Source organism: Mesoplodon densirostris, chromosome 7 (genome assembly GCF_025265405.1).
Source record: "Mesoplodon densirostris isolate mMesDen1 chromosome 7, mMesDen1 primary haplotype, whole genome shotgun sequence".
Classification (NCBI taxonomy): Eukaryota; Metazoa; Chordata; class Mammalia; order Artiodactyla; family Ziphiidae; genus Mesoplodon; species Mesoplodon densirostris.
Window position 1 is genome coordinate 55,354,858 of NC_082667.1, and position 12,159 is coordinate 55,367,016.

Genomic DNA, 12,159 nt, shown 5'->3' on the forward strand with positions numbered 1-12,159 from the left:
ATAAGGTTTGAGATCATGAATCACCAATCCCCTAGAGAGTGTGGTCTTTGCCAGTGCTCTTCTGCCCTTGTGAAGACTAGAGAAAGTCTTAGGTTTGTGGAGCAGCTGTAGCAGAAATCCTGAGGGGGTTGTGTATGGTGATGCAGACAATGCTGTCAAGAGACTGAAGTAAGGACGGGTATAGAGCAAGGAAAAGGTGGTTTATTTGGAAAGAAAGGACAGAATTAAAGCAGTGGTTCTCAACCAAGGTGATTTTGCCCTCCAGGGCACATTTGGCAATGTCTGGAAGTATTTTTGACTATTTCAGTTGCTGGGCAGAGGAAGAGGGTGCAGTGCTACAACTGCCTAGTGGGTAGAGGCCAGGGATGCTGCTAAATATCTTATATTGCACAGGACAGCCCCGCACAACAAAGAATTATCTAGTCCAAAATGTCAATAATAGCAAGGTTGAGAGACCCTGCTTAAACGGATAGGTAACTTTAGTGGGATGAAGAGCAGGTGTGATGGGTTAAGTCATGGCGATGGAAGAGCTGGTAGAGTAGCATATATGGTCAAAGCATGGAATATAAGATTTTAAAATTTCAAAAACCATTTTCTAGGTGGTGTTGAAGTCTAGGGTGTAGCTATGACTGTGGGTGGAGTAGGGATATTCCATTTCAGACTAAAGTAAAAAAGGAAAATTTGACCTCTTTTTGGCAGCTTAGCGTTAAAATTGTACATTTATTTAGAGTGCTTGAATTTTCAGATGGACTGTCAGTCAGAAATTTGTGCTCCAGTTTTACAGATAGGGAAAAAACTCATCTGTGGTGTTTGAGCCTGTGAGGGTAGCACTGTGGGCTCCCAGCAAGCTTTGCTATGATTGATGCTATTCTAGATGGCTTTTGTGCTATCTATCAATCTGTGGTTCTCCTTTCAGACATGGGGTGGGAGGGTACACAGTCAAAACACAGCCAGAGCAGCTGGCAGAGGCCAAGAATTCTTTGTTGCGCAAAGGTTCAAGAAGTTAAAATCACCCATATGTGTTTTGATTGGTATCCTTATCCAGCCACCGTATCTTCATTTTGAAAATAGTTTGAACATCACCTGGGAGGACACAGAACTAACAGACTCTTGGAATCCTTGTTTGCAGGCTTGTAAATTGCTCTCTGATGACTATGAACAAGTGCGCAGTGCTGCAGTCCAGCTTATCTGGGTTGTCAGTCAGCTCTATCCTGAAAGGTCAGTGTGGGTGTAAGCCAGCTTTTGTTCATTGCTAAGCCATTTTTCTCTCCTCCCACCATGCAGAAAGCCCACCTCCAGAAAAGGAATGTTGTTTAGATTTTTGGAAGGCAGTATGGAATAGGGGAAAAGCATGGACCCTGAAAATCAGGATGCTTGGTCCTTGTTTTTCAGCTCTGCCTTGAACTTTCTGTGTATGCTGGGAAAGACACTTCGCCTCTCTGGGTCCCAACCTCCTCAACTATAGATGAAGAGATTGGATGGTCTTTCTCAAATGCTATCCACTTCACCTCTGCCCACCCCTTAAAAAAAGTCTTTAAAATGATTTGGCGCATATTTTAGTAAATACAAATGCCAGCTAAAGATACCAGGTGAATTTGAGAATAATGATCCCTTATGTAGTGTTTTCCTGGTTAAAAATATTTTCATAGGGAATTCCCTGGTGGTCCAGTGGTTAGGACTTGGTGCTTTCTCTGCTGAGGGCCTGGGTTCAATCCCTGGTCGGGGAACTATGATTGCGCAAGCTGTGCGGTGCGGCCAAAAATAAAATTTTTTTTTCACAGTAATTAAATAATTTATCTCACAGTGATTCTTTGAGGTGGAGAGACAGGTATTATTTATTCTGTTTTATAGAAGAACTCCTTTTATAGGAAAAAGAAGTGTTTTTTCTTCTTCATTAAGCTACCTACTGAAATTGAAAAACCAGAATGAGTTAATAAAGCTATAGACACTACCCCCCATAGACACCCCCCCCCCAAAAAAAAGACTAGCTAGAAATTGTCTTTTCATTTAGGACCAGATTTGCAAGTATGTTTTATATTGGTTTATTCTGAGACTTGCTATATTGACAGCAATGCAATTATAAGAGAGAATAAACTTAAAGATAACTGTGGTAGCTGTTTTTGGTATCTCATAAATCTTTGAATCTTCAGTGTTAAATACTTTTTACTCAAGACACAAATTTGCATTGCAACTAAAAATAAACAAATCCCAGACTGATTTGGTTACTCTGAAATGTATTTCATCATTATAGGATTTGAATTATTCAATTATCATTTCTATTTGTGCTGATTTTCATTGGTCATTCTCAATTTATTGAACCTGCAATTTTAGGCTCATGTTTTGTCACTTGTGGTTTCTTTTCTTTTAATTTAGCATTGTCCCAATCCCTTCTTCTAATGAAGAAATTCGCTTAGTTGATGATGCGTTTGGAAAAATTTGTCACATGGTCAGTGATGGCTCCTGGATGGTTCGAGTTCAAGCTGCCAAGCTATTGGTAAGTTACATCTTCTTTAATGAACATATTACCTGTTATACTTGTAAAACATTTTGAGAAACTAGATAGGGACAGGTGTAATGCGCTTTTATAAACCTTAGTATTTCTTAAAATAGAGAGAAATTGTTCACTTTCCCATAGAGAAGTAGTCTTTTAGAACTAGAAAGAATTTTAAAGATAATCCTATTTAATCTTGTTAACATATTAGATAACCAAAGTCCAGAGAAAAAGGAACATAATAATAAAAATAATTGTTACTGTTACTAAGCACCTGGTATGGCCTAGATACTTTGCTATGAGGCCACTTAATTATCTCATTTATTCTTTTTTTTTAATTGGAATGTAATTACTTTATTATCCCATTTATTCTTACAGTAACCCAGCAAGGTAGGTGCTATTATTCCCACTTTCCAGGTGAGAAAACTGAGGCTCTGAGAATTTAAGTAAATTATTCAATATATACAGATAGGAAGTTGTAGAATGAGATTCAGATGTTAATCTGACTTTTAGCCTCATTCTTTCCTACTGTTTTGCCTTTGGGGACTCTAGTATATTTGTAAGAAAATTTTTCTTTTTTTTTTTTTTTTTTTTTTTTTGCGGTACACGGGCCTCTCACTGCTGTGGCCTCTCCCGTTGCGGAGCACAGGCTCCAGACGCGCAGGCTCAGCGGCTATGGCTCACGGGCCCAGCCGCTCCGCAGCATGTGGGATCTTCCTGGACCGGGGCACGAACCCATGTCCCCTGCATTGGCAGGTGGACTCTCAACCACTGCGCCACCAGGGAAGCCCCCTGTAAGAAAAATTTTAACTTTTCAGAGATAGAACTGTCTTATAGAAGAAGGAGTGTTAGCGTAATACTCAGCCTTATTTTATACCTGTATTGTCTTGGACATGTCACTTTATCTTAGTCTCGTTTCCTCATCTGTTAAGTGGCTTATAATATCTCTCATGTTTACCTCACAGGGTTGTCTTGACACTCAAATGAGATCCTGTCTGTGAATATGTGTATAAATTGTGAAGTACTACACTATGCAAGGTGGTGGGGTTGTTATAATATATAAATATATATGTAACTATAAAAATTTGTATTAATGTCACAGCAAGAATATCTGAAATTCTTTTTGATAACTTCTCTTTTGAGGGCCCCCAACTATGCCAGTCTTAGTAAGATGGTTGGCTAAAAAGTTTGGACCTGATTGTACTGGACACAGATCCTGTGATACCCCTAGTCCTTTGACCAGTATTTTGGGGGTAACTGCTGAAACCTATGTGAAGCACTTTCATGGAAAAATAAGGAACTTGGATGATTTCAGTATTTCCTGCTTACAGGTTATATTGCTTGTCCATAATAAAATATAGAGTTAAACAAGCCAGCTGTTAGTGATTTTATTTTTTAATTCACATTTTAAAGGCTTGTTTTGATTTGTGGATATTTTAAAATTCAGAACAATCCAATCATTCACCAGATTCCTTCATTCAGCGTGTACTGAGCATCTACAGTGTGCTATGTGTGTGTGAGGGGATGTTTTAGAGGAATAATTCAATGATATATTGTCATCTGAGTAGGCAGTTAGAAAAGTAATCCTTAAAACAGAGTCATTCAAATTTTTTAGTTTTGTACCCCCATAGAATCTAAAATTCATTTCTGTAAAGCTGTATGAATAATGAATTACAGTGGTGAATTGAAAAGATTTTCACTTAGATGACTATAATTTGACTCAAGTGCTTTATGTTATTTAAGTGATTTCAAATCCAAACAACTCTAAATTACATAAGTATGATTATACTTCAAAAGTAATTAATAATCTAATCTTGCTAATAATAATAATTGTTACTATTTATAGAGTTCCTAGCCCACTAAGCTAGGCACTTTTAGTCATACATGCATACACATGCACATACACCCATTTCCTCATATACAGGCACACGTAAATGTGTGCCTATACATACACTTATATACATACTCACTTTTTGTCTTTAATTTTTAATTCTTTTAAACTCCTTGAGGTAGATATTATATTATTTATTTTATAAATAATAAAACTAAGGTTTAGAAAAGTATAATTTGTCCAAGGCCACATAGATAGTAAATGAAACTTCATGCTCTAAAGCCCATGTAGAATTCCTTCCTCGTGCAGGTCCAGTTATATGTTGGGAACTGTGGTTGTGCAGCTAAGGCCCTGCTGGTTTCCTAGTTCCTCTGTGCAAGCTAAGAGGTAAACTCCCCTGCTCCAATTCTTGAGTAGACAAATCCATAATCAGGTAAACCATATGTGGTCTTTAGACTACATATTCATCAATTCAGCAAACTCTGAGCATAATCTGTGTCTTCAAAAGAGTGGATAGTCAGGTAGGTTGACATAGACAATCAGTCAATTACAATACCGGTATTCCTAGGAAAGAGCACCTAACACATGCACAGAAGGCTTCTTGGACGAGGTGGTTTCTCAGTTGACTTTGAAAGATGAGTATGGGTTAGCTAGGTAAAGAAGTAGAAGAGGAGAAAATATGAGCAGAGATACATGAGTACACTATCATGCATGCTAATATCATACTAAACTACAATATCATGTTAAACTACAAGCAGTTTAGTACTTCTTGGTGTGGGGGATAATGTTCGATTTGGTGATGTGTGACAAAATTAAGCTTGGGAGGAACGCAGAAGCCAGGTTTTCAAGAACTTAGCTGAAATGATAAGGCTTTAGACTTAAGTCCATCTTGTACAGAAAATGAATAGAGTCCATTCTCCTTGGCTTATAGCAGGATGAAAAATTTCAGATATGGGATGTATCAGAAAAATCAAAACCGTGTAAAGGTTTGGTTTTCAGTTATCTGTAACTACCCTGATGGAGCAAAGAAACTTGATTTTCAAGAATATAGCTCCATGGGACTATTTAGAATACAATCACTACTTTGAAATTAATTATGGTAATTGGCATCCTATCTAGAATAGGGTCCTTAGTTTAATGGTTTCTTTTTAAGATGTTAAATAATTTAAACCTTATTTGTAAGGCTCCGGAAGTCTATGACCTTAAAAATTATAACATTTTCAGACAGTTAGATTGTAGACTGTAGGTTTTTATGTTTGTGACTCTGCCCAGGGCTAGTCTTTCCCAGGGCAAATGTAGCTGTCCTAGTCAGTGGCAGTTTTATGTCTCACATAGTAATCCATCTTTTTTTTTTTTTTTTTTTGGTCTGCTTCTTTTTTTCATCACCTAATGAATAGAGGCTAGGAGCTTAAAACTGAAATAGACAAACAGTGCATAGACTTATGTTATTATACTAGTTGAGCAGTTTTTGTTCTGAGAGCAGGTTTGACGCACTTCTTTGTTAAATATCAGTTTTCTTAGTGTTATAGATTGTTAAGTAGGGGTAGTAGTACAGTTGGAGAGCTTTTACCTGAATATATGTGTCTTGGTCAAAGCATACAGGAATGCAGATGTTTTTCTGATTGGTGAGATGCACTTTATGAAGAACTCGTTATCTTTTTGGTCCAGATTTCCTCCTTCTGTGCTTTCATAAATGGTGCCATCATTTACCCAGAGGCGTTTGAGAATTCTTTCTCTGTGTCCCGTATCCACTGAGTCATCAACTCGTATCAGTACTACCTTCTCGACATACCTTGAATCTCTCCCTTCTCTATTTCCACTGCGCTTGTAACAGTTCAGGTTTTACTATTTTTCAAGTGGATTATGCTGTAAGGTTCTTGCTATTTGTGGATTTAAAATGGAAAGCTTCAGCTATTCTTACATAACACTGGAAACTTGTTACAAACAATGATATGCAGTTTTTTGAGGCTAGAATTTGAGTAGTACCCCCTCTTTGCTACTGTGTTGGGAGAGAGCTCAGTTGAAGGCTTTGGAGGAGGACGTTGAGACTGTGGGTTCCAGTAACTTACTGTGAAGTCATTAAAACTTTCATTCTTTGTAGAAAAACAAAGTGCCTGTTAAAAAGCCAACTGTTGGGGACTTCCCTGGCAGTCCAGTGGTTAAGACTCTGTGCTTCTAATACAGGGGACACGGGTTCAGTCCCTGGTCGGGGAACTAAGACCCACATGGCTCATGGTGTGGCCAAAAAAAAGACAACTGTTAATGTTGGTGGTAAGACTAAAGAGAAAGTGAGGAGTTCTTAAAACTGTATAGTTTTTATTCATAAAATTGATGTTTTGCATTAAAAAAATGAATGTTAGATTTGGTATTGGCTCAGACCTATGTAACAAACTATATACCATATAGAGATAAGAAAAAGTGGTTTTGAAACTACTTAAGGTGAACAGTACAATTGCCCTTCTAGAATTGTAGGAAAGGTGTTAACTTGGGTAAGAGTACTCCCAAAGAACATGTAACTTGCTATGGAAAATGTGATTGGAGAAAAAGTCTGAGCCTGTATAAACATTTCCATATTTATTAACTTGGGAATTAGAGAAGATTTCCAATATATTCCTTAAGAATGTCTAGGACCTGCTTTAAATAGCCTCCTAACTTGTGTCTCTGCTTTGTTTTGGGTTCCTTCTGGTCTATTAGCCACATTGCTGCCAAGATGATGTTTATGAGTATAAATCTGATTATGTTTCTCTCATTTGAAATGAGCAAGTTACTGAATCTCTCAGCCTCAATTTCTTGTAAAAAATAAATAAAAAGTGAGGATAGTGCTCATTCTTCATGGGATTATTGGGAGGAATAAATTTTTAAAATGCAAGTCTTTGTACATTAGTGAGCTCATTAAATATTGAATAGAAATTATCTATAGAATTATTATTCATAAGGCAAACTCCTTACCATAGCAAATAAAGACCTTTATGATCTGCTTTCTGCCTACCTGTCTTGCCTCATTTTTGGTACCCCCATCCTATGTTCTATTCATAGAACCACTTGATGTTTCCCACATGACATTCTCCCTATGCATTTAATTGTGATTTCCAGTTCCCCAGATATACCTCTCTCTGCCTCCACCCCATACTGCTTTTCTTTAAGTTCCCATAGCACCCTTTATAAATGTATATTATAAAATTTCATACCATAATGCAGTAATCTCTTTACTCGTCAGTTTCCCTCACTAGTGTGTGATTGTTGAGTGTAGAATTGATGTCTTTTTATTTTTGTGTACCTGTTCCTGGTAACTCTAGGCATATAATGGAATGGTTGCTAAGAATATATTTGTTTAATGAATGAATGGACAAATGAATGGAAAGGATGGAATGAAAAGGAATGGAGAGGCAGTGGAGAGTAGTAGTTAAGGCAAAGGATTCTGGAGCCTGGGTTTATAGCCCAGCTCTGTAATTTACAGTTTGTGACCTTGAATGAATTACTTCATCTTTTTGTGCCTTCCTTCCCCCTTATATAAAACGTGACTAATAATAGTATTTACTTCATAGGGTTGTAGTGAGTATTAAATGAATTAATATATGTATTAAGCACTTAGAGCAGTGCATGACACCTAGTAGCTCTATATAGGTGCTAGCTGCTGCTGCTAATGGTTTTGTTATTTTCCTGATGATTCAAAACCCATAGGGATCTTTACTATCAAGAATAATGTTATCCAAATATCATATATTAATGCATATATGTGGAACCTAGAAAAATGGTACAGATGAACCGGTTTGCAGGGCAGAAATTGAGACACAGATGTAGAGAACAAATGTATGGACACCAAGGGGGGAAAGTGGGGGTGGGGGTGGGGGTGTGATGAATTGGACGATTGGGATTGACATGTATACACTGATGTGTATAAAACTGATGACTAATAAGGACCTGCTGTATAAAAAAAAATAAAAATTAAAAAAAAGACAATAATGTTATCTTTATGCATTTAAGTTGGCGGCAAACTTTGAATTTGAAGATATTGTTCAGGTCTTAAAAGTTGTTTAATTGCTCTGAATTCTTCCTTTTTATAGGGCTCTATGGAGCAAGTCAGTTCCCATTTCTTGGAACAGACGCTTGACAAGAAGCTGATGTCAGATCTGAGGGTAACTTGAATTCTTTGTTGTTTAAACTGGGTTTCTGAAACCAAGATCAGTGTAGCTATATGCCAAGTTGTATTGATTTAATTTTACAGCCCATGAATTTGTTAATGTAGGATGACTAGGTTACATTTTAATTTAAAATCTTAGTAAATTGAACCAAATTACAAGTTACTTCATTAAATTTTAAATTGTTATAATGAAATACTTTGCACAGATTGTGTTTCACAAAGAAGAGTCAAGATTAACTTTCTATTTGTTAAAAACTACAAAGGTCTGGTCTTATTTTGTGACTGCTTTCAACAGCAGTTCTCATGAAAGAGTGAGTAAATCCTTTCTCTGAACAGTAACAGAATGCCCTTAAGCTTTGACTGTGATAGTTCTCTGACATAGTTGTCAAGAACAAATATGAGTCTGAGAATATGATAGGAGCATTCATTGTCAGTATCTTAATTTTTAAATTATAAAAGTGTTAATAAGGAATCAGAATCTTTGATAAGTAGAAGAAAAAGAGAAACAGTTTACCTATATTCCCACTACTCTAACACAGTGACTTTCATCATTTTGGTATATTTCTCTCCAGCTCTTTTTCTTATGTATGTTTTAAACATTGAATCATTATATACAGATAATTTTGTAGTCTACTTTTTATATTTACCACTACCTCATATGCTTTTTTTCATATTGTTAACTTCATACTTACCATTTTTACTGATAGCATAATATTCTGTTAAGTAGATGTGCCATCATTTTTTAGTCCTTTATTATACACTTACAGTTTCTCCTTAATTTTTCCACCATTATAAATCACATATAGAGTATCAACTTCATGGATATTAGATCTTTTCTTGTTTTGATTTATTCCATAAGATGAATTCTTGGGAATGGTTGGGGAGTTAATATCTGTGCTTCATGAAACATAGCCATATGGCTTTCTTGAAGGGCATTCCCTTCATTTGAGGTCAGTGATTGCTTAAGTGTTCTTTGCGTATACTGGGGTGGAAGTGCAAAGAAGGACACGCTCATGGTGAATGGTGAGGGATGGGTAATGCAAGGGTTTCTAAGACACTTCGCAAGGTACAAACTTTACTTCTGCGTCTGACCCACATCCTTGTAGGCTCAGGTGCTATATTTCATCAGTGCCTTTGAGATGATCAGCCATGAGGATGTGGGCTCACACCAAGAAGGTTCATAGAGGCTGATATCTATGCCAGTTTATTCATTTATGTAGGTAACTGTAACTGTCAAGTAGACTCAATATTTACTTTAGCTGACTAGTATATTCCCCCTTAGGCAATCTGTGAAGAAAGTAAATTTACTAGACACTTGCTTGGTGAGCATAGTGTTGTCAAATAGATGCTTACTTCTATGGGATGAAAAAAATTATTTTCTAGGGCCAGTATATTGTCTACCCAGGATGATGCTTGGAAGGGCACTGCCATTATTTACCTCTCTGGTTCTCCCTTTCCTGTGTTGCCATGGCAAACATAACCACCTGTCCAGTCAACATTCTTGTGCTGTCTTTAATGAAGTTACTATCTTTAATAAGGTTACTATCAGCTATTGATGACCTGAGAACCTTGGTCTTAACTTCAAGTTGAATTTGCATTTCTCTGCTCTGATCTATTGAGTATTTTTTTTTTAAATGTAACTCTCAGTCAGCAATCTTATTTCCTACTTTCTCATGTTCTTGGGGTGCAACTTAGTTCTCTCATGAATCTCTAGCAAGTGGTAATTGTTGTCTTCTATAGAGGAAACGCACTGCACATGAACGTGCCAAGGAACTTTACACTTCAGGAGAGTTTTCCAGCGGCAGGAAGTGGGGAGATGATGCTCCCAAGGAAGAAATAGATACGGGGGCTGTGAACTTGATCGAGTCAGGAGCTTGTGGAGCCTTTGTTCATGGATTGGAAGATGAGATGTATGGTAAGAATGACTTCATAACAATAACAGTGCCCATTTACTGAGTGACTGCTATGTATCTGGCATTGTACTGAGTGATATACACAGGTTGTCTCACTTAATCTTTATAGTCACTCAGTGAAGCATCTACTATTATTTTAATTTTATAAACAGAAGAGGTTGAGGTTGAGGTGGTATGGATCAGTGGTTAAGAGCATGGACTTTGGGTTCAGTCAATTTAGGTTCAAATTCTAGCCTTTTTTTTTTTTTTTTTTGCAGTACGTGGGCCTCTCACTGTTGTGGCCTCTCCCGTTGTGGAGCACAGGCTCCGACGTGCAGGCTCAGTGGCCATGGCTCACGGGCCTAGCCGCTCCGTGGCATGTGGGATCTTCCCAGACTGGGGCACGAACCTGTGTCCCCTGCATTGGCAGGCGGACTCTCAACCACTGCGCCACCAGGGAAGCCCGGGTAGCATTTTTGTAAAACAAGGTTAATAGCAAGTGTTTCTGAATTGTGATAATGAAATGAGATTATATATACATGACAAGATACATGACCCAGTTATAGTAAGCACTTAATAAATTGTAGTAAAAATCGATATTTATACTGATAACAATTGTACTTTCTTATTAGTCACTCAGCTAGTAAGAGACAGAAGCAAGATTTAAACCCAGGTTAGTCTGACTAACTAATGACTAATCAAGCCTTTATTTTGCCTTCATTTTTTTTTTTTTTTTTTTTTTTTTTTTTTGCGGTATGCGGGCCTCTCACTGTTGTGGCCTCCCCCGTTGCGGAGCACAGGCTCCGGACGCGCAGGCTCCGGACGCGCAGGCTCAGCGGCCATGGCTCACGGGCCCAGCCGCTCCGCATTGCCTTCATTTTTGAAAGATAGTTTCACTGGGAGTCAAATTCTAGATTAATAGTAGTTTATTTGTTTACTTTTTTGTCCTTCAAACATCTTGTTCCACAGTTTTTCAGTTTGCATTTTTCTGTTGAGAACTCTGCTGTCATTTTAAATCTTTGTTCTTCCGTACATAATGTTTCTTTTTTTCTCTAGCTGCTTTTAAGCTTTTCTCTTTATCACTGGTTTTAAACGATCTAATTATAATATGCCTTGGTATAATTTTCTTCATGTTTCTTATGCTTGGAGTTTGTTGAGCTTCTTGGATCTTTGGGTTTGTGGTTTTTATTTGGAAAATCTTTGACTGTTATTTCTTTCAATATTTTTCTGGCCCCATGCTCCTTTGGGGACTCCCAGTTACATATATATTAGGCTATTGAGGTTGTCCTGCAGCTCACAGATGCTCTATTCTTGTTTTCTATGTAATCTTTTTTTCCTACTTGTTTCATTTTGGATAATGTTTATTGCTTTGTCTTGGAGTTCACTAATCTTTTCTTCTGCAGTGTCTAATCTGCTGTTAATTCCATCCAGTATATTTTTCATCTCAGACGTTTGTAGTTTTCATCCCTAGAAGTTTGATTAGAATTTGCATTTGTTTAGTATCTTCTGTATCACTACTTAATATGCTTAACCTTTTCTCTAGCTTTGTCAACAGAGAATGTATTTACAGTAACTATCCTAATGTCCTTGTCTCCTAGCTCTGTTATTTGTGTGATTTCTGGGTTGGTTTTGATTGATTGATTTTCTCCTCATTATGGATTATATTTTCCTGCTTCTATGCATGCCTGGTAATTTGGGATTGGATGCCAGACACTCTGAATTTTACTTTATTGGGTGCTGAACATTGTTATATTCCTATAAGTATTCTTGAGCTTTGTTCTAGAATGCAGTTAGTTCAGGTCTT

General features: G+C 37.2%; 1 protein-coding gene across 3 annotated transcripts in view; it reads left to right on the forward strand.

Annotated features, from left to right (window-relative positions):
• Positions 1-12,159, forward strand: part of INTS4 (integrator complex subunit 4) — a 123,757-nt gene that overhangs the window by 50,871 nt on the left and 60,727 nt on the right. For all 3 annotated transcript variants that reach the window (XM_060105020.1, XM_060105023.1, XM_060105021.1), the window contains 4 exons: positions 1,130-1,218; positions 2,374-2,494; positions 8,387-8,458; positions 10,204-10,378. In XM_060105020.1, coding sequence (XP_059961003.1) covers positions 1,130-1,218; positions 2,374-2,494; positions 8,387-8,458; positions 10,204-10,378 — 457 coding nt within the window. The remainder of the gene's footprint in view (positions 1-1,129; positions 1,219-2,373; positions 2,495-8,386; positions 8,459-10,203; positions 10,379-12,159) is intronic.